This window comes from Balaenoptera physalus (assembly GCF_965194825.1).
Source record: "Balaenoptera physalus genome assembly, chromosome: 3".
Taxonomy (NCBI): domain Eukaryota; kingdom Metazoa; phylum Chordata; class Mammalia; order Artiodactyla; family Balaenopteridae; genus Balaenoptera; species Balaenoptera physalus.
Genome location: NC_138890.1, coordinates 79,367,353 through 79,389,995, shown reverse-complemented (window position 1 = coordinate 79,389,995; position 22,643 = coordinate 79,367,353). Strand labels below are relative to the sequence as shown.

The 22,643-nt window shown below is 36.9% G+C and overlaps 1 protein-coding gene, 1 long non-coding RNA gene and 1 pseudogene across 4 annotated transcripts in view; 1 reads left to right on the top strand and 2 right to left on the bottom strand.

The window, feature by feature from the left end:
- Window positions 1-22,643, bottom strand: part of LOC309657871 — a 315,556-nt gene that overhangs the window by 40,979 nt on the left and 251,934 nt on the right. The gene's annotated exons all lie outside the window — the stretch shown is intronic.
- Window positions 1-22,643, top strand: part of HSD17B4 (hydroxysteroid 17-beta dehydrogenase 4) — a 90,251-nt gene that overhangs the window by 3,390 nt on the left and 64,218 nt on the right. For both annotated transcript variants that reach the window (XM_082455750.1, XM_082455751.1), the window contains exons 2-8: window positions 2,397-2,450; window positions 13,223-13,330; window positions 15,271-15,330; window positions 16,607-16,628; window positions 16,729-16,775; window positions 18,242-18,326; window positions 19,418-19,605. In XM_082455750.1, coding sequence (XP_082311876.1) covers window positions 2,397-2,450; window positions 13,223-13,330; window positions 15,271-15,330; window positions 16,607-16,628; window positions 16,729-16,775; window positions 18,242-18,326; window positions 19,418-19,605 — 564 coding nt within the window. The remainder of the gene's footprint in view (window positions 1-2,396; window positions 2,451-13,222; window positions 13,331-15,270; window positions 15,331-16,606; window positions 16,629-16,728; window positions 16,776-18,241; window positions 18,327-19,417; window positions 19,606-22,643) is intronic.
- On the bottom strand, window positions 3,361-5,117 carry LOC309657852 (transcription and mRNA export factor ENY2 pseudogene; annotated as a pseudogene). The gene has a single exon. The product of its transcript is annotated as a transcription and mRNA export factor ENY2 pseudogene (transcript).

Below are 22,643 nucleotides of genomic sequence, written 5' to 3'. Positions count from 1 at the left end.
AACTTAGGTGTGGGAGAAAGTTAAGACAGGATTTAAAAGAGGATTAAGAGAAAATAGAGGCTCTTGGCTTTAACTTTTTGTGCATTTTGACTGTAAAGATTTGCTGGGCATTGTGGGAAATGTAAAAGAACGACATAATCTCAACCTACAAGGACCTTCTAGTTTAGTTGGGGAGACAGACTAAGACACATAAAGTATTTAAATAATGTTTATGTAAGCACAGATATAAAAACGTTGGAGGACACTTAACGAACCTGTTAACGGACGAGTGGTATTACAGGGAAACGGAGGAGAATGTCACTTTTAACTTTATATACAGATTTGTGTACAGTTTGCATGGGCCTTTATGGTAAAAGTAGATTACTGACATATCTTTTCAGAGAATTGTATAGCTTGGTTTTGAGATAATTCTCTGATTAACTTAGATCAATCTCTACTAGAGACATACCCCATTCCTTTCATCTGATGATTTTCTTTGTTACCATTTTTTTTTTTTTTTTTTTTTTTTGCGTTCTGGTTATGAGTATTTGATTTCTCTGAAAACCTCATGTTTAGAGCAAGTGCTTCAGCCTAGATCTGATAAAATATGAGGAGACTTGAGTTATTATATTGGGTGGGTTCTCTCTCATCCATTCAGAGTGGATTAAATTTTAAAATAAATTATTTGGTGATCTTTTAGTTTTGGAAAACTTTATAGTTTGGGTTCTTTTTAGAAGAGCCTGATAATTTAGCCATCTCAATATTTGTTTACTTGTTTATCAGTTAATTCAAATTAAATTTAAACTACCAATTAAATTTATCAATTACATTTTAAAAAACGTGTGCACGGGGCGTCAGGGGCACGAGGCGGCGCCGGCCTGGCGCGGGGCTGCGGCGGCCGCGTGGACCGGCGCCCGGGGCGGCAGAGCGGGGGCGGGGGCGGGGCCGGGGTTCCGGAGCGCAGCCCCGCCGGCCGGGCCGAGGCGCTAGGGCGCCGGAGACGCGTGGTGGGCGTAGGGCAGGGGCGCCGGCCCGGGCAGAGGCTGCCGCAGCGCCGCAGGCCTGGAACTCCGCGCGGGTCGCGTGGAGACGACGCCTCCGCCAGGCCCTGCTCGAGGCCGCCCCCGCGCCCAGGCGCACTTGGCCGCCCGGTGCCCACGGCGCGCTGGGCCTCAAACCATGCTGGTGTCTGACCAGGCGTTTGTCACGCTGGCTACCAATGACGTTTACTGCCATGGGGCCTTGGTGCTGGGGCAATCATTGCGGGACCACAGGGCCACCAGGAGGCTGGTGGTGCTGGTCACCCCTCAGGTGTCCAACCTGCTCAGGGAAATTCAGATGATCCACATTGACACCAGAAGAAGTGAAACCCTTCTGCTGACCAGTAACAACGGGAGACATGGAGAATGTTATCAAAGGCTTATCTGGGGGGAAGGACCTGGGCCTGGGCAATTGTAAGGGATGTTCTGTAAAACTGGGCACAATAAATTTCCATGCAAAAAGAAAAAAAACAAAAAAACAAAAAAAGTGTGCATGTTAAAATAATTTAAACAATGCAGAAGTAAGCTTTCCACCCCTTGTTGCTAGTTACACAATTCTGTTCCCCAGAGGTAACCACTAATTGCCAGTCTCTTATATAGTCTTCCTGAGATATTCTCTGCCTATAAAATTTATATGGGCACGTATCCATTTTTGGATGTATAAATTTACACCTCATACCTTTGAGTCTAAATTAAATATTTCCTGTGTGTGGTGATTATGTAGTCAAGGTTCAGAGCAGGATATAGAAACCACTAGATATTTGAAACAGGAAAGGACTTAATTTAAGCAGTTGGGTTTTAGGCAGTTCCTCTTGGAATTCCTTATGGAACAGTATAAAACTGGTCCATTAGGGGAGCCACTACCTCTGAGGCTACCATTGGAACTGCCACAGCCCAAATAGCCACTGGCCCCAGGGATCTAGAGAATGGAAGCTGCCATCCAGAAATTAGGGAGCTAGATCTAGAAGCTGCCACTATACCTGCTTAATACCTAGGAAGCCTCAAGAAATCAGCTTCTTAACCAACAGTAACATCCAAAAGTCACAGTAAGGTGGCTTCTGCCTCATTCCCTCCTTCCACATTTCATGCAAATGCGTTTAAGGGTGGAACGCAATTCACATCTAGCATCCATCCTAGAGCTAGGTAGAATGATAGGAAATGGTAGGTAGAATAGGTGGAAAATACAGTTTTAAGCTTTCCAACCCCTGAAAGTAGAAGTAGGTGAAGTAGAGGCTGAGAGTACCAATGAAAGTTCTACCCTTGTAATGTAATTAATTGTTCACCAGTTACTTTGCAATAGGGATTGAGTTGAGTGGACCAGAAAAATTATGCTAACATTTGCTCAACCTTCTGATTTTTTTCTTTTGTTTTCAATAGGATTGGGCCGAGCCTATGCCCTGGCTTTTGCAGAAAGAGGTGCATCAGTTGTTGGTAAGTTGATACATTTTTCTTTTCATTCAGTAGCTAGGAACTAAAATACAGTCTTCACAAGCCAGAGGCCTTTGTATTCACATCAAATAATTTGTCAAGGTCAAATTTCATCACTAATTTTTTCTTCTGCCAGCAAAATTTTTTTCCCCATTGAGGCTAACTTTGTAACTTACTTTTTAAAGTAAACTAGTTTCACAGAATTTGCAACTTAATAGAACTGAGAAAGATGAGCTGACATTCATTATATAAAAGGAAATTCTTGAATTTGGTATATTGTGGGCTGTAATTTTTCGATGTAGAAGACTGGTGCAAGATGAATCTTTGTAAGTGTAAATATATTGATAAGGTAAGAAATAAGTGCATTTTCATAACTAAATGTTTGGAATCAGGGAATCCAAAGTATTTTTTTTTTAATCTCTTTCATAAAAATTTTTCAAATGGAAGCTTTTATAACAGTTAAAAAATTTTTTAATTAAAGGGGTACTTGCATGAATTTTATTATGGGGGGATCAGTTGGAAGATGGTGTATTGAAGAATACACCAAAAGTGGGGAGGTTTTAGTAATCTCAGTGGTTTGCCTGATGTACTTGGCAGTTGGTATGGACCTAGGAGTGGATTTGTCTACAGCCAAGTCTTTGTGGGAAATATCTAAATGAGTGCCAGGTAGGTACATAGGGCAGATGTATGGCCCAATATTTATTAATATCTTTCCTGGGCTAAAATTGTTGGCCCACATCATTGTCCTCCCAATCCCAGTTTTCCTACATCTTATCAGGGAATACAGAGAGCCAAATTTCTCCCAATTTGTTTACGGAGATGTGTAATAAAAGACTGAACAAGTAGCCAGGTTTTCTAAACAAAGAAGACCTAAGCAGGATATTGAATATACTTTTCTTCCTCAGCATATATCTTTTTTTTTTTTTTCATTCATGAGATATTTATTAAAATAACACATTTAGGGAAAAATATGAATACAATTGTATACATCATTACTGAAAACTGTATACCATCATACAAAAAAGGATTTTATTTTGGGAAATCAATTCCTAATTTATGGCCAGTTTTACTTTCAGAAATAAAACCACAAAACAACACAATCTAATTCAATCTTAAAGGCTGGCATGCTGAGCAAGGAATGTTCTTATTCTCTGTAGGAGCTCCTTCTTTACACTGTCAGGTACCAGGTCTCTGCCTTTTGGTGTGATTTCAGCCACCAAGTCATCAACAGTAACGTGTTCTAGTCCTTTTTCTTTAATTACCTTTACAGTGTGCCTTCAACTGATCCTTCCAGCCACATTCAATTAATTTAGCTCTCAGCAACTCTTTGAGGCCTTCTCTTTCTCCAGTTTCTATCAACTTCTGGTTAATTGCTGCTCTTATCTGCGCATCTTTGTTCATCTTGCTAACCACACTCTTCCGGCTGCCCGGACCTAGCATATATCTTTATGAAAGGGACACAGCAACTTTGGATGTTCCTTGTTTAAGGTCATAGCCACTGTCTGTTAATCCAGTCTACTTCTTGGGCAAGGACAAATTTTGATATTGTGGTATTTGGTCAGGGCGTGTATAGTTCAGGCCTTTTTTGCCAGATTTTCCCCAAAATATTTCATGTCAGGGCGTAAAGGCACATGTTGTTACTTTTTTTTTTTTCTTTAAAAAAAATATATTGTTATTTATTTATTAATACTTAAAACTTTTTATTTATTTACATCTTTTCCACTCAGTTCCGTAAGTGCAAGTATCTCATTTTATCTTTTGTATATACTAAAGTTCCGAGAATGTTGCCTTTTGTAAAGAAGGGACTTTGTTCATTCCTTCCTTTATTGTTTGCTGTAGCCCTTTTCTGGGGGTGGGGCGGGCTGGGGAGTGGTTGGTGTGTCTTTGAGATTGGTTGAATAAATTTCTGCTTTTTTTTTTTGTGACTAAGTTATAATCTTAGTTTATAAACTTGTTTTGTAAAACCTTTTGCAGCAATATGTGTTTATGTGGATCAGTTTTCCTATATTTATTTATTACCTTTGAATTTGTTGAACTCAGATTGGAGTTTTTCAGTTCTAAGAAAAAGGTAAACAGGGACAGTGTATCTGTTTATTTTGTCATTGCCTCAGGGATGGTATTGCAGCAAGTGCTTGTGAGAGTCCAAAAAGGCAGAAAATTAGTGTTTTGGGAAAAATATTTACCAAACTAGGCTGGAGAGCCAGATTTAGTTTAGTTTAGTTTATGTGAAAATGTAGAACTTTTCACTGTTATTTTCTACCACTTTTTAGCCTGTGACCTAGCTGTGAACTTTCTGGGCTACCAATGGGTTTTGTTCTTCCCTAACCACCACTACCCTCTGCTTTAAATTTTTTAAAACACAGATGCCCTGAGTCCAGATTGTATCATGTGCACTAACATTTCTCCTGTGTTAATTTTGTTCTGCTCAGAATATTTTTACCTGAGTAAGCAAAACATAGTAAAGAGGAGTAAGCAAACCTAGGATTTATGACATCAGAGTATCTTGTTTGTGGAAAAATTACTAATCAGTTAATCCTATGACTAGCTCAGAGGCCAATAAGAAGTAAGACCTTAAGAAATGGAGTACCTTGTTTCTCATATAAGTCAACTTTTGCTAGGTTATGCTGAGTAAACAGACAAACCTCAATGGTTTATAATAATAAAGGATAATTTCAGGACTTCCCTGGTGGTACAGAGGTTAAGAATCCACCTGCCAATGCAGGGGTTACAGGTTCGAGCCCTGGTCCGGGAAGATCCCGCATGCCACGGAGCGACTGAGCCCGTGTGCCACAACTACTGAGCCTATGCTCTAGAGCCCACGAGCCACAACTACTGAGCCCGTGTGCCGCAACTACTGAAGCCCACGTGCCTAGAGTCCGTGCTCCGCAACAAGAGAAGCCACTGCAATGAGAAGCCCACACACCTCAATGAAGAGTAGCCCCCGCTCGCCGCAACTAGAGGAAGCCCACGCATAGGAAGACCCAACACAGCCAAAAATAAAAATAAATAAATAAAATAAATAAATTTATTAAAAAAAAAAAAGGGTAATTTCATACCTACCTGACCTTTCAGCTTCTGGTCAGCTGTGTCTCTGCTTCATGTGTCGTACTAATTTCAGGATCCCAGCTGAAGGAGCAACTTTCATCATGGCTGTTCTTCCGGCAGAGGGAAAATAAAAATGGATCCCCTTGGTGTCTCATAAAGCTTCTGTTTAGAAGTGGCATGTTATTTCTACTCACCTTTCATTGGCCAAAGGAAATCACCTGGCCAAGCCCAAAGTTAAGGGTATCACTTAAGATATTCTCTTCATGTAAATATGATTGCGATGTTTTATATTCCGTAATATAAAGCATTATGGGAGATTTAAATCTGGGTATAAGAACTGCTAAGCCTTTGGCTGATAATTACAAAAGGGACATTTGGTTTCGTACACGTTATATCTTTCAAGAAATGTTCGCACATATCTGAAGGAAATGTTGGGAACGGAATAGGTTTGAGGTTTCCTCTGTAGGTGAGCTGTATCGAGTTCTCTGAATATTCAGTTTTGTCTTGAGGGCATGAACACAAAGAAGATCGAAGTGTTCCAGCAAGGAGAACCTCTTTTTGGACAGTAAGAAAGGCAGAATGCTTTCTATTCTTGAACTGGAGGAGTAGCATTTTTGGGTAATTGAAACTGCAATCATTTGAAGTAAGATCGACATGATTTCTTTTCTGTACTGCAGTTGCATAATAACTGGTAAAGATGAGTTACAAGTTCCTGTGGTCTGATGCCAGAGCCTGTGTTTTTAACCGCTGTGTGATCCTGACAGCCAGAATGTGAACTGCAGTGGGGAAAGTGAATTGTCTTTGAAGTTAGGTCAGGCTATAAATCCTGTTTCTGCTGTCTAATTACATGACCTCTCTGAATATTAGTAGCCACCTTACCTAATAACTTCCAGGATTATGATGGGGATTAAATGACATCAAGAATTAAAACCTTTTGTAAAGGGGGTAAAAAGCCAGTAATAGTGACTGCCTACCGGGCAGTGTGCTGGGCACTGTGTTCAAGATTATGTCAAAGTGAGCTTAGGGGGCATCCCAGGTGGAGTGAAGTCATCTAGAGGAACAAAGTGAGAGATGAGAGATCACAGGAGGTCAGGTCATGTAGGACCATTTAGTTCAGAGTAAGGACTGGCTTTTACCCTGATTGAGATGGGAAGCCATTGGAGAGCATGGAGGAGCAACATGACCTCATTTAAGGTTTAAGTGGATCATTCTGAGTGCTGTGTGAGGAATAGGTTCTAGGGGAGCAGGCGTGGAATTGGAGAAGTACGTTGGGCATATTGGGGTCTATTCTATTAACAATTCTTGTCCACACTTGTGATTTTTCATTAAAAAAAAGAAGAGGAAGCAGAGAGATCTGTCAAGTTATCGCAGTAATCTACATAAGGGATGGGGGTGATTCAGACAGGTGGTAGGGATGGAGGTGGTGCAAAGAAGTTAAATTCTGGATATATTTTGAAGGTAGGTATGGCAGGATTTGCTTATTTGCTGATGTGGGTTGAAAGGGAGAGAGAAGGATAAAGTGGTGGTTTACCGAGATAGGAAAGACTGGAGGAGGGCCAGATTCGCAGAGAGGGGACATTCCCAGTAGACTTTCATATGGGGATAGTAGGTAGGCAGTGGGACATAGGACTCTGTAGTTGGGGGGACAGGTTGAAGCTGTGTAAATCTATTTTCAGTTTCTAGGTGGTATTCAAAGCCAGGAGACTGGATTAGATTACCCAGGTGGTGAGTGCAGATAAACAGGAGCTGGGGTCCCAGGACTGAACTCTGGAGGAGACTCAGTCTCTCATTTTCAGTTTCTTCTCCCTTTAAGGAGACCTTTGATGCCTTCTTGTTGTTGAGACAGATTAAGTCCCTTAAATTAAAGGGACCTAATTTAAGACGTTGCTTTCTAAACTATCACAACATTTTGGAGGTCTTCAAATATTTAGATACATTTATGGCCATTCTGGAAAAGACTCTGATGAACTAGGGTGATTGTATCTTTCTACCAAACGTGAAAATAGCATGGCAGCTCTGTGTTTTCCGCCTTTTCTTTGGCTGTCAAGAAGCTTGAGGGTAAACCTGACACTGTCCCCAAATAGAGTAACTACCATTAGCATATGCTTTGAGTAGGCTTCTTTTTCTCTGATGTAACGTTTTCTTAATTTTTCCATTTTTTAATAGTCCTTGCACATTTAAGCCACCTTAAATACTTTTTGGTAGCAGTCAGGACATGAACAGAATACAGGAAGAAATCCCCATTGGGCCCACAGCTCTAAAATCAATGAAATGATTCTTAATGCTATTGTTTGCTATCGGAAACTTTATCAAAATAGGAGGAAAGGCATCAAGCATAGAAAACAGAAATGTCTGGAAGAACATCCAAGAGATGGTTAATAGCAGTTACCTCTGGGGTAAGACAAGGATTAAAAAGACTTTTTGAATCTGCAGGGTTTGAATTTCTTGAAAGCATTAAAAAAAAAAAAAAAGTAAATAACCTCTCCAAAAAATAAGCACTTGTAGTATAATATTGCCCGTGTCATCTTTTAATATGCTTCTCAGATTACTCATTGTAAAGGATGTCACTCACAGAATCAATACATATGCAAGTTATTTTGATTTTGTAGATTTGGAAGCACCATTTTACTTTGGAAATAAAAGTCGTTTATAGATATGTCATTGGTAGTGGATATGACTCAGCTGGTGTCAAACCCTTGGATTGAATAAATATAGCAACACGAATATGTGTAAGCACAGTGATAAAGCACTCTTCAAATACAAAGCATTATAACATTATTACTCTTGATAATTAAGTGGCAAGTTAGAAACTGCTATATAAGCAATTTCCCGCACTGAGCTACAGCAAAAAGGACAAACTACTTATAGTAAAGTGAAGCAGTAAAGTGAGGGCAGACTTTAAGGGATCTTGAAAGTTAGGCAGTGAATAATTAGGGTTCCACTGCAGATTTTGAGCAAGGGGATGACTTAGTATAAAGGCTGCCTTTGGGCCATTACCCAGCAACAGTCTGCTGATTGCCTGGAAAGATTAAGATTGGAGGCAGAAGACCACCGGGAAGGCAACTGTAGTAATCTGGGCATGAAATTATAGAATAGGAAAGAAATGGCAGTAAACGATTCCTCGAAAGAACTGGAAACTCCTCAGTGCACAAACTGTCTACCTTGCGAGCTCAAAGCACCTAGCACAGTGCTGGATACAGAGTGGGAACAGAGTGAACATTTGAAGAATCATAATGAAATTGATGTCAAGCCTTGATGGCTCAGTGACATGTGCTGTTCAGAAATGGGAGAAAGGAAAGAGTACCTGGCAAATAACTCACACAGCAAACTGATGTTGAGAAGGTGGGACAGTTTGAGGAAGATGATAATCAGTTTGATTTGCATTTTTTTTTTTTTTCTGTCAAACTATAAGTGACGTATATTCCCTCAGCTGGTTTAGCAGCCGTGATATCAGGAGACCCAAAGCATGTTTCTTGCTCTAGTCTTTGGAGCCAATAGTCAGGGCTGAAGGATAGCAAGAAAGAACAAGAAAACCAACTTCTGAGAGCAAAGTCCTGTACACAAATAGGATTGGTAAAGACAAATCCAGATTTCTCAATCTGGTTTATGTAACGAAACACTGAAAAACAATGTATGTAATGCTCATCAAATAATATTAATGCTCCAATGTTACCTCTGATTCTCTTTCAACATTTCAGTAAAGGAACTTATGATCTGCAACACATATGATAAAGAATTAAAATCTTTTATAAGTAAGGGACACGTACACATCTGTAAGAAAGAAAAGCACCCCAAATGAAACGTGATTTAAGCAGGCAAAACAATAAGAAGTATAAATGACCAATAAGCCCATGAAAATAATGTTACCTTACTAGTGCTCAAAGAAATGTAAATTAAATAATGAGCTACAACTTGTAATCATTTAATTGTTATACTGAAAAGAATGATGATGTCCAGTACTGGGAGGATATGGGGAAACAGGCATTGTCACAAACATGGTTCTGTTTTCAGGCTTGGATAGCTGATAACTTGATACTTTGTATTTAGGTATCCATTTACCTATTAATAGAGTACTTTTACAGGCTCCAAGTGTGTTTTAGAATTCTCTGGATTCTTATATCCCTGCTCTAGTGGTTAGCATATTGCAGGTATTTAGTAAAATCTTGGGGTGGATTTTTAGTAAAAAACCTTATGTAGTCTTTAGTAGACTATCCAAGTCATTGATTTATTTAAAATGACAGAAATAGGAAAAAGATTTTACATCTTAAAAAAAAAAAAAAAACTCTTCAGAGCTATAAACTGGATTTTATATGGAGGATTTACAAATATATCACTTTGGGGGATATTTTGATGGTTTTAGCTGAAAAGACTCTGTCCTTAACTATCATAATCTTAACCATTTTTACTCCCTAATTTAAAGCTATTTGTTTGACTGGGGTGGCTGATTTACTGTTCCTTCTATATTCTCCCCAAGCACATGTGATTTTTTTTTTTTTTTTAGTGGAAATTATTAGGATAAAAGAAACTTGTTTACAGCATTAGAGAAGCAGAGTGGTATTGTGGTAGCTCCAGGTTCTAGTCTGAATTTTGCCATTTCATACAGCCTTGGAGCCTGGACAAGCTTTGGAGCCTGGAACAAGTTACATAACCTTTCCTAAACTTTGCTCTTCTGTGAAAATAGGAACAACTGTTCCTGCCAAACTCCTAAAAAGCTGTATGGAGATCAAATGCAGCAATGTACATAGATGGGTCTTTGAAAATGTAAAGTATACACATACCAGTATAAGGCGGTAATGGTATTTTAAAATATTATTGTGATTAGAATCTTAGTCATATATTTAAGCGGAGCAGTGTCACATAGTGTGGATACATTTCTCTTTGTATACAATCTGTTAACATTGTTGCTATCCAAGCCCTTCAGCGTGTAACCAGTGCTTTTCTAGTTAAGCCTGGAATCCCTGTGATTAGCTCTGGTGATAGTGGGATAACTGAGTGAGGTCAGTGTTAAGTTTGTACTCTCTAAGGTAGAGACTTGTCTTGAATAAATCTATTCTGAAACTGTTTCACTGCACATCATTGATCTCAATAATTATTTATACAGCCTTCAGTTCTTACCTTTGCTTGCACTTGGTTGCACTTTGAACAGTTTCCACTTGGGGGTAGTGTTTCATTTCACAATTGAACAATTCTTTCTTTACTTAAGTATGGCCTTTGCCAGTTTGCTCTTGAACTTTCCCTTGCTTAGTTAAAAAGGGTCTTAATAGACTGTTAGCCGCATGTTTTAAAATCTTGATTTTTAAAAACTGTTTCCTGTCATTTGAGTAATTGTACAGAAATGAATAATTAATAGGAATTTAGTCTTGAGAATCTTAACACTTTTTTTTTTTTAATCTCTGAGGGATAATGTAAGCCTTTTCCCCATTATTTTGTGTCTTTGCGGCATTTTTTATTTGCAGTAAGGCTGTTAAGACTATATTGTTAGAAAAAATATATCCCAGTCCACATTTTGAAAAACTCATTTCCTTTAAGAGTAAAAGCACATTAGGCTAGCTTTGCTCGGTATCATCCCTGTATCTCCCTTTACCACCCAACCCCACTTGCAGCCCTCACTCCAGCCCCCACCAAAAGAGAACCATTCTTGAAAAGAAAAAAAGATCTTGTGGGTTTTTCTTTTTTCCCCAGGTATGGTAATTATCAATTTGGTAATATTAAGAGACTTTAAATTTTAGTATATATCTCTATGCCATTTATTAATTAGTAATTTTTAAATTGTTATATTCTGCACAGTGTGCAATAACCCTATAAAAATGATCACTTTGCAATGCAAATTAATTCTTTGTCCCAGGTATTTGTTTTAAATTCTGTTTTTTCCAAGTTATTTGGCATTGATCTATATATCTTTTCATTTGTTTTTGCATGTTATTTTGTAAATAATTAAATTATTGTATAAATTACCTTCGTTATCATATTATTTAGTTATGTTGGCTTTTATAAACTTTATGATGCAATTAGTGCATTAGTGTAGTTACCACATACTTAACTTTCAGTAGATTATAAACTCTGAGGATAGGCACCATTCTTATACATCTGTAGATTTCTGTAGATTTCCTTGCAAATAGTAAATGTGCAATTAATGTTTGTATCTATATAATTGGATATAGGGAGATGTTATGTGGTAAGTGTGGTCAGTTGTTAAACATATAAATTACATATATGCTATAAATTAGTGACTGAACACATATTAGTTGTGTATGTAATTTTTGACCTCTTTCAATAAATAGTTTTTATTTCTTTTTTTGTTAGACCATGACACACTATGTTTTATAAAAATTCACATGTGCTTCTCCAAGAGTTTAATATTGTGCTTGTTCTTTTTTTTTTTTTTTTATAAATTTATTTATTTTTGGCTGTGTTGGGTCTTCGTTTCTGTGCGAGGGCTTTCTCCAGTTGCGGCGAGCGGGGGCCACTCTTCATCGCGGTGCGCGGGCCTCTCACTGTCATGGCCTCTCGTTGCGGAGCACAGGCTCCAGACGCGCAGGCTCAGTAGCTGTAGCTCACGAGCCCAGTTGCTCCGCGGCATGTGGGATCTTCCCGGACCAGGGTTCGAACCCATGTCCCCTGCATCGGCAGGCAGACTCTCAAGCACTGCGCCACCAGGGAAGCCCCGTGCTTGTTCTTTATCACCATTCCTGTAAACAAAGGCCTTCTTGACATGGAGAAGATATTTCACATTGTGTATTTAACCTTTCTTTCTTTCTTTTTAATTATGGTAAGAACATTTAATATGAGCATTTAACAAATTTTTAAGTGTACAATACAGTATTATGAACTGCAGGCACTATGTTGTATGGCAGATAAGATCTATAGAACTTATTCATCTTGCATTATTGAAACTTTATGCCCACCGATTAGCAACTCCCCATTTTCTCCTCCCCCTAATCTTTGCAACCACCATTCTACTCTCTGATTCTATGAGTTTGACTATTTTAGGTACTTTGATGTAAGTGGAATCATGCAGCATTTGGCCTTCTGTGACTGGGTTACCATATAATCTTCAAAGCTCATCCATGTCGTTACATATTGCAAAATTTCCTTCTTTTTTTAAAGGCTGAATAATAGTATATTGTATTTATGTACCACATTTTCTTTATCCATTTTTATCTGTCAGTTGATATTTAGATTATTTCTACATCTTGGCTATTGTGACTAGTGCTGCATTGAACATTTGGAGTGCTGTTATCTCTTTGGTTCCTGATTTCAATTCTTTTGAATAAATACCTGGAAGTGGGATTGCTGGATCGTGTGGCAGTTCTAGTTGTAATTTTTTGAAGAATGTCCATACTGTTTTCCTGTGTATTTAATCTTAAAAGTGATCTTTAGGTTTTTTTCTTTTCTTTCTTTTTGCTAAAAGTGGGTTGAATCATGGTCTTTTTCTTTCTAAAAAAGGAGAAGCATTGCACAGTTAAAAATTTCATGACATGAACCTGTGTTTAAATATTTTTCTGCTTCATATCTATATCTATATCTATATATATTTTCATATCTATATTTAAAAACAAAGAGGCATATTTTGAAAGTACGTATCTCATGGTGTGTTCAGTAAGATGGGAATATGGTAGTAGGGAATTAGGAAGATGACTGAAGAAATACACTAATAATATAATTTCATTTCCAACTCATATTTTTAAGGTCTAGAACTGAATTCTTATTTGTTTGTTTTTGCATTGCAGTGAATGATCTAGGAGGGGACTTCATGGGAGTTGGTAAAGGCTCCTTAGCTGCTGATAAGGTTGTTGAAGAAATAAGAAGGAAAGACGGAAGAGCAGTGGCCAACTATGGTACAATATTTGAGAGAACTATACTGCCTGTTTTATATTTCCTCAACTGATGCCATTTCTCATGTTAATAAGTATTGAGCAAATATCTTGGCATTCCAGTATAATTATGAAATTAGATTTTACCTAAGTCTGCCAAAGATGTTTAGTGACGTATTTTTTAAACTTTTGATGTAGATTATTTCATGAGTCTAACTTTTATTCAGTTGTTTATTTAATATTTTTAATAATGAGCGCATGATATAATCAGTACATTACTGTAGATGTGAATATGAATATGCTCTTTTCTTAAAAGACCTGCCTTAGCTAAAAGGTCTTATGTATTTCTACAGAGTAACATTAAATTCTTCTTTTTAAAATTGCTTTTAAAAAACATTTCTTAAAGTAATATAGTGTAAGAAGTGAAGTGCCCCCTTTCTGTACCCAGCCTTCATATTACATTCTGCACAGGTAATCATTGCTGTTTGTAACTTTCTTATCTTTATGAAAATGTAAGCGTCAAAGTTAGGCATTAAAAATAAAGAAAAAATAACGACAGCAAATACAACCTTTATGTTTGATGTATTGATTCTAACAGTATTTGTAAGGAATCTTCTTGAGTAGATTTACTTTAAAAAGCTAGTGCTTACTGACTTTTCTGCAAATTAGATTGTTTTTATGGACCAGGGAGAAAATTAGATTGCCAGTGACTTTATTCTGAAATTTTAGAGGAAAGGAAATAGGATATGATTTGTTTTGAGAGTTCAAGGGAATAATGAGACAGACATTTTAGTATCTTATTTCCACATTGAGAGTCTAGAAAAATGTTTTCAACTTAAAAAAATTTCTGGGGTTTTAAAACCTATTTTGTAAAGATAAAGATTTCAGACTCTCTTCCCTGCCCCTCAGTTTTGATATTCAGCCTGTATCAATCAGGATTCAGTCAAGAAAACAGAAGCCCCTCTCGGTTTTCCAAGTGTGAAGGGTTTTATACAAAGAATTAGAGACTTACCATTGGAAGGTCTGGGCAGGTGCATGTCAGGGACTGTCGATGACCATCTCAGCCTGTGGCAGGTGGTTTTCAAGAACTCACCTAGATGTGCTGTCAGTCTCACATCTGCAGCCTGCTCACAAGATTGCCTGCATTTACAGTCTCTTCCTACTTTTCCTCCCTTTAAGCGAGTATTTCTTTTTGGCAGATCTAACTCAGGAGCTTATGGGTCCCAGGGAAGGGACCTGGCTCCCCCTGTGATTGCAGAGGAAGTAGAAAGAGGCAATGGTGATGTTGAGTTGACAGCTGACCATTTGACACACAGCTCTGGGGATATGAGCCCTTCTCCTGGGCTGATTAGCAGAAAATAACAAATTCATAATATTTCATTGAGCTTTACTTTTTTAGTTAGTATTACAAAAACAGTAGGTTTGTTTTCCAAATGTAGTGATACAGAATTGAACATGCTTTTTTCAAATTAAACACGCTTCTCCTTCCCTCCCTCTCAAAGTCTCATTTGCATCCTTAAGGGGAAGTGCTTATGTGGCTATTTAAAATTCAACAGAAATGAAATAAAATAGATTATTCCATTTGTCGTACTAGCCACATTTCAGGAGCCACATGTGGTTTGTGGTTACCATATTAGTGCAGAAATAGAGCATTTCCATCTTCACAGAAAGTTCTGTTGGACCATGGTGTCTTGGATATTATTTGTCAAATACTTCTCATTTACCCCCTCTCTCTCTCTTTTTTTTTTTTGGTAGGTTAAAGGATTGCCTTAGGGACTAAATTTCTTTTGTAACATGTATCATTTATATTTTAGTTTGTTACGTGCCTGCAATATAAATGTATTTTCCTTGGAAATGAGTTCTGTTGAATGAATAGTATCTGTCATGTGCTCTGAGCCACAGAATTTAGAAGTCGTTTGTAAGGGATATTACTGAAGTTTTGTCCTAATTTCCCTTTCCCTCAGATTCAGTGGAAGCAGGAGAGAAGGTTGTGAAGACAGCACTGGATGCTTTTGGAAGAATAGGTAATGTTTCTTTGCATTTATGGTACTAACAGAGCAGCTTCTACCTTTCTAATGAAATATTTTTTATTTCACTTTTGTTTATTAAAAACTCTTTTTTGGTAATCAAATTTTTAGATTTGTTTTAAATTTTAATTTTTTTACATACCCTAATCTTATTCCACAAAGGGCTTGAGGTGACAGTTTTTATGCATGTATGTGTTGAGTTTGTTTTATATTTTTTTGTACTTTAAGAGCCTTTAAAAAAACTTGTAAGTATTCTCTAAGTTTCCTTTTTATAATAATTTAATCATACCCCAAATATATTTAGAAAATAAAAAATAAATCAGTATTTTGGCAATAGAGGACCCAGTGGAATATTTTAGATAATTATAATGATTCAGATTAAAATGATTCAGTATCTTGCAAATTAATTAAGATGAATTATATAAAATAAAAATCTTCATTTTTAAGAAGCATTTCAAGCATTTCAAATATATTGTTTAATTTTCCTGACTTAGTCCCATACATTGTTAGTAAAAGGTTATTGAATTACTAGAGGGAAACTACTGCAGATAAGCCCAACATGTTTATAATCTGAAAAATGTTAATTTTTGTAGTTTGAATGTGTTTCCCCCCCTTTTTTTGGTCTAGCATATATATTTTTCTAGCTATATTTGGTTGAGCTTGTGAGAGACATGTTCACATAGTGTCTGACACAGGAATAGAGACCACAAAGTTTTGAAGTCATAAGGTGAAAATAGCCACAAGATGGTGGTTGAACCTTAAGAAACAATCCCTTTTATTTTATAGTGAGAATGCAATTATGTATGAAGATAGGCCATCAGTTTCTAACTCAAATGGTTTCCTTTCTGGGCTTTTGACTTTTGAGTGGCAAGGAAAAATCTTTTAAACTTTTAACTTTCCCAGTGAATTTTGAAGTTAATTGAGGGATGGTTTACGATTACCACTGAATTCTAAGAACCTAAGAGTTGTGTGACTGCTAATTCTGTAAATAAGCTCACAGAATTTTGGCAGGAGGTAGAGGTGGAAACATTTAGTTATGTAGACTTGAGAGGAAAGCACTGATATAATGGGGTACTTACTGTGCTTTTGTGAATCAGATTTTTTTTTACTATAGGTATAAAATTTTGTTCTGCTAGCACTTGTTACCTATTATATCTACTTTTCCATGGGCGGGGGGGAGGCAGGGAACACTTTTGAAAGAAATGTGTTGTAAGCAAAGGCAAATTAATATGCTTGCTTTTATATTTGTGACTTGAATATTTTTATATTGTAGATGTTGTGATCAACAATGCTGGGTGAGTATTTCTTTTTAAATTTCCAATAAAGTAATGTACATGCAAACTTTTTTTAAGTGTTGACTTTCTCTTCTTAACATATATAATATCAATTTTTTAGAATCTTGAGGGACCGTTCCTTTGGTAGAATAAGTGATGAAGACTGGGGTAAGTTATTTTAAATATACGTTCTCTGGAACATACTTATCCATTTAGCCTTCTAATATTTGATACATTTACACACTTAAGGAAAAACTTGCTTCTACCTATTTTTGCTTCTGCTAATATAAGTGATGAGTAAGCTTTACAGCTGAAAATGAACAGTTGGAAGAAAAGGCTTTTGTGACTTTCGTTCGTCTCCCTTTTTCTCTTTGAGAGATTGTCAGCGTTTTCTTGCAGTATTAGTTGTTTCTAGCAGCCTTTTGCATGCTTGTCTGGCTGTGTGATTCTTATTTCAAGAGCAAGAGTAGGCTATGGAAGAGAGTCTGAGGCACTAAAAACGATGGAGTTCTGAGAACTGGGTGGGAAAAACCTAGATATAATTTTGAAACTTCTAATAAGTAGGAAAAATTTCCATTAGGAATGTCATGTTGGAAAGATTGAGTTTAGATGATGAACAGTCACAGTTATAAAATTTTTTTATCCTGTTTGCTCTTTTTTGCCCTTACTTTCATTGGCTATCAGAACTAAAACAAGCATTGGTGGCTGAGACGGTGGCAGGCATGGTAACTGAGATGAATTACATCATTGTTTATAGAGTGTGTTTCTGGGAAATATTGCCAGAAGTTCTTTTGGAAGAAGCAAGATATCTTTCTGACTTAGAATTAAGCGAAGACAGGCTTTTAGCTTCCAATTCCCTTGTAATAACTGGAGAAAAAAAGGAGCTGAGAAAGATAGAATTTGTTGGCAGAGGGGACTTAAGTTGGTGCTTTGCTTTGAGCTCTGATGGGGCTGGAGTGTGTCCTCTTCTGGTTTCATCAGAGTAAGATTAAATCTGGAATTGTTTGTTTATCTGCATCATCCCCCAAGTTGTCTGTTAATTAGATTGATATTTCAGAAAGCAGGCTTCTCTGTCTCTCTTTTTCCCTCTTTCCCTCCCCCTCTTTCCTACACCTCCACGCCCCAACCCCCAGCTCTCTCTAACTCATTTGCAAATCCTGTTAAAAATAGGGATTTAGGGATATACTGAACATTTTATAAACATTTCTTGATGAAGAACTGAGTGGTTTTTGATTATGCTTTAACTAACATTTGTGTTGAGTCCCAATTATATATGTAAAATTCTTGGTTATTTGTATTAATGAATTTTTATATAAAATAGGCAAAAATTAAAGATGGCATTGCACTTAGATGTGCATAGGCATCGTATTTAGGTGGAATTATATTTATGATAAAGTTAGATATATTAGATAATCTAATCATAAATTATAGGCAAAATAGGTATGAATTATTGATTGGTTATGTAACTGGAACTAAAGCAAAAATGATTACTCAGAGTGCAATGTGACAATAGGTGATTTTGAATGCTAGGTATAAAATGAACATCTTTGTATAAGTAAGTCTTTGCTTATGTTGATTCTGAGATAGGTCTGTCTAAATTTGACAATATTCATGATAAAAATTTCTTGTTTTAGATATCATCCAGAGAGTTCATTTGCGGGGCTCATTCCTGGTGACCCGGGCAGCGTGGGATCACATGAAGAAACAGAAATTTGGAAGGTAGAGTTGTATGTGGCTGTCAAGGGGGATTGGAGATGCCGTGTGTGGGTTCTTATATACAGAGGAAAATAATTGCTTTGACATTGAAAAATACACCTTCAGATATGCACAGGCTTTTTAAATGTAGTTTTGGAAGATGCCTCCCCGTTACATTGGTGTCAGTCATAGATTAGCTAGCTGGACAACTTAGTATTTCTTTTCACCTCCTACTTTTCATTATTAATGATTCTCCTGCTATTCTCTGATATCTTAGCAGTACAAACATTGAGGATTCAGCAGTACTTTCTTCTCTAACCAAAATATCATTTTTTGTGCCCAGTGACCAACTGGGGAGAGATGAGTGGCTGTTTTCTACTGGCTGACACTGGTCAGACATGAGTTAGTCTTTGTAAACTAGGAACGGTAAGACTCTTATAGTTGCGTCTGTGTGACTCAGACGTGGCAGACCTAGTAAGTGGCCCCATGCTCTCTGACGTAAAAGTTATTCCTGTTAACTTAGGGTTCATACACATCTACTAGAAGTAAATTGCGTGTGATATCTGTTCTTATTGGAGAGTTCTAGTATATCCTGATACTAGCAGTTTCTGAAAGTAAATGATAGGATTTACTTGTTCTACTAAGTAGAGTAACTGAGATTAGGTCAGATTATGAGATGGTATTGTTTAATATGAGGCATTTAATATTATCCAGAAAGCGAAAGGAGCAAAGTTCTGAGGACTAAAGAATTAGAACTTCATGATCTAATATTTCTTACTAAAATTTTAACTTGTAAATTGGCAGTTTATTTTATGTTTATAAATATTTATTGTTTTCAGTACATAATGAATATACATTCTTACCCTTGAATTCATTTGATCCTGACCAGAGATTCTTTCTAAAACAATAAAATCTCGCAGTTGAATTTTGAGAGATTACTTTTATTATTTATATTAATTTAGATATATGAATCATGACTTTAAGAACCTAATGGCAGTATACAGAGTTGCTTTTGACAGGTATAATAGTAATGAAAAAGAAAAAAAAAATGCTTAGAGTTGCAACAGTATCAAAATATAGAAAAGATGATGTTGAGAGATTGATTTTCCTTTTAGGATCATCATGACTTCATCGGCTTCAGGAATATATGGCAACTTTGGCCAGGCAAATTATTGTGCTGCAAAGCTGGGTCTTTTGGGCCTTTCAAATTGTCTTGCAGTTGAAGGCGAGAAAAGCAACATTCATTGTAACACTATTGCCCCTACTGCTGGATCACGGTTGACCCAGAACATTTTGCCTGATGGTAAGTAGTTTAGTTTTTTTTTAATGCTGTTCCTCACATACCTGTGTGGCGTGAGCTTTGTAAAAGTATTTAATTTTTTGAGTAGCTAAAAAAATTTCCTAAAAAAAAAAAAAAAAAAAAAAAAATTTCCTTACAATTTAAAAAAGCATTATGTGTAGTTTATGTTCATTATAGAAAATTTAGGAAAGCACAAACAAACAAAATATGACCCATAATTCTACCACACTGAGATAAACTTTCTCTTTGTGTAGGTAGACATACATACATTTTTTCTTTACAGAATGAGGTAATAGCATTCTTACTGGTTCATAATAATAATTATTTAAAACAATTAATAGATTATGTTTTTTAGGGCAGTTTTAGGTTTATAGAAGAATTGAGCAGGTAGTAAAGAGAGTGTCCATATACTCCTCCTCCCACACAGTTTTACATCAGTGTGCTACATTTATTACAGTTGATGAACCAGTATTGATCAATTTTTATTTATTTATTTATTTATTTATTTATTTATTTATTTATTTATTTGGCTGCATTGGGTCGTTGAGGCATGTGGGATCTTTCGTTGTGGTGCGTGGGCTTTTCTCAAGTTGTGGCATGTGGGTTTTCTCTCTCTAGTTGCGGCGCATGGGCTTCAGGGTGCGTGGGCTCTATATTTTGTGGCACGCTGGCTCTCTTGTTGAGGCACATGAGCTCGGTAGTTGTGGCACCCGGGCTTAGTTGACCCTCGGCATGTGGGATCGTAGTTCCCTGACCAGGGATCGAACCCGCATCCCTGCATTGGAAGGCAGATTCTTTACCACTGGACCACCAGAGAAGTCCCTGATTGATTATCATTAACTATAGCTAATAGTTTACTTTAGGGCTCACTCTTTAGGTTGTGTGATTTTATGCGTTTTCACAAATGCATGATGTTACGTACCCACGATTCTAGATCATACAGAATGGTTTCACTCTAAAAATCCCCTGTGTTCCATCTCTTCATCCTCTCCTTTTTTTCCCAAATGTCTGGGAGGATTGAAGCTCATTTCTTTTTATCACTACATAATATTACATGGTATGTAGGTGCCACAATTTGTTTTTTCATTCACCTATCATGGAACATTTTGATTGTTTCCAGTTTTTGACAGTTGTGAGTGAAGCTGCTATAAACATTCATGTGCAGGTTTTTGTGTGGACGTAAGTTTTCAACTCATTTGGGTAAATATTAAAGAGGATAATTGCTGGATTGTATGGTAAGACTGTCTTTAGCTTTGTAAAAATTTCCAAACTGTCTTCAAAAATGGCTGTATCATTTTTCATTCCTACTAGCAGTGAGTGAGAGTTCTTGTTGCTCCACATCTTTGCCAGCATTTATTATTGTTAGTCTTTTGCATTTTAGTTCTTTTAATAGGTGTATAGGGAATTTCATTGTTTTAATTTGCAGTTCCCTAATGACTTATGATGTTGTGCATTTTTTTCCTGTGCTTATTTGCCATTTATTTGTCTTCCTTGGTGATGTGTCTGTTCTTATTTTTTGCTCATTTTTAAATTGGGTTCTTTGTTTTCTTCTTTTTTTGGGGGGCGGGGTTCTTTGTTTTCTTGTTGAGTTTTAAGAGTTCCATGAATATTTTGGAAACAAGTTCTTTATCCGATATGTGTTTTGCAAATATTTTTTCCCAGTCTTTAGCTTGTTTTTTTGTTCTCTTTAGTCTCTTTCACTTTTGAAGGATAATTTCACCGGGTACAGAATTCTGGGTTGGTAATTTTTTTCTTTCAGCACCTGAAATCTTTCACTCCACTCTTCTTTTGCTTACATGGTTTCTGAAGGAAAGTCTGACATAATTCTTTCCTTGTTTCTTTATGCATAAGGTATTTTTTCCCCTCTGTGTTCCTCCAAGATTTTCTCCTTGTTTTTTCTGCAGTTTGAATATACTATGCATAATAATAGGTGTAGATTTTTGGCAATATTCTACTTGATGTCTTCTGAGCGTCCTGGATCTGCGGTTGGTATCTGTGATTAACTTTGGAAAATTCTCAGCCATCACTGCTTAAAATATTTCTTCTGTTGTTTTCTTTTTTTCTTCTACTTCTGGTATTCCCATTATGTGCCTGTTCTGTCTTTTTATTTTAATTAATTAATCAATTAATTTATTTGGTTGGGCCGGGTCTTAGTTGCAGCAGGTGGGCCTCTTTAGTTGCAGCTCGCAGGCTCCTTAGTTGTGGCATACAAACTCTTAGTTGTGGCATGCAAACTCTTAGTTGCGGGATCTAGTTCCCTGGCCAGGGATTGAACCCGGGCCTCCTGCATTGGGAGCGTGAAGTCTTAACCGCTGCGCCACCAGGGAAGTCTCAATATATCTTTTGTAATTATACCACAGTTCTTGGATATTCTATTCCCTTTTATTTTTTTGTCCTTTTTTCTCTTTGCATTTCATTTCAGTTTGGGAAGTTTCTATTGACATATATTCAAATCAAGCTTACTGATTTTTCTTTTTTCATTTCAAAATGTTATATTGTTTTTGTTTTTTAGCATTTCCTTTTGATTTTTTTAGCATTTCCTTCTGTCTGCTTACAGTAGTCATCTGTTCTTGTAAGTTGTCCACTTTTCTCCATTAGAGCCCTTAGCATGTTAATCACAGTTATTTTAAACTCCTAGTTTGAAAATTCCAAAATCTCTGCTATATTTCAAGCTGGTTCTGAGGCTTGCTTTGTCTCCTCAGCCTGTACTTTTCTTGTCTTTTAGCATGCCTTGAAATTTTTGTTGAAAACTGAACATGATGTATTGGGGTAGTAGAAAGTGTGGTATACAGAGCCTTATTGTGAAGTTTCATGTTTATCTGGCTAGGAGTTAGGTTGCGTTTATTGATTGCTGTAGCTGTCGGTGTCAGAGGCTACATTTTCCTCTTTGTCATTGTTTTTGTGTCCCCTGTTGTCTTTGGGTTTCCCTAGGTACTCTTTGTGTTTGCAGCTCTCTCAGTTGTAATCCACTGTTGTTATACTGGAGGCCTGTTGAAGTGACTGTAAATTATGGCGAGGGGAAGTGTTCTATAATCTTATGA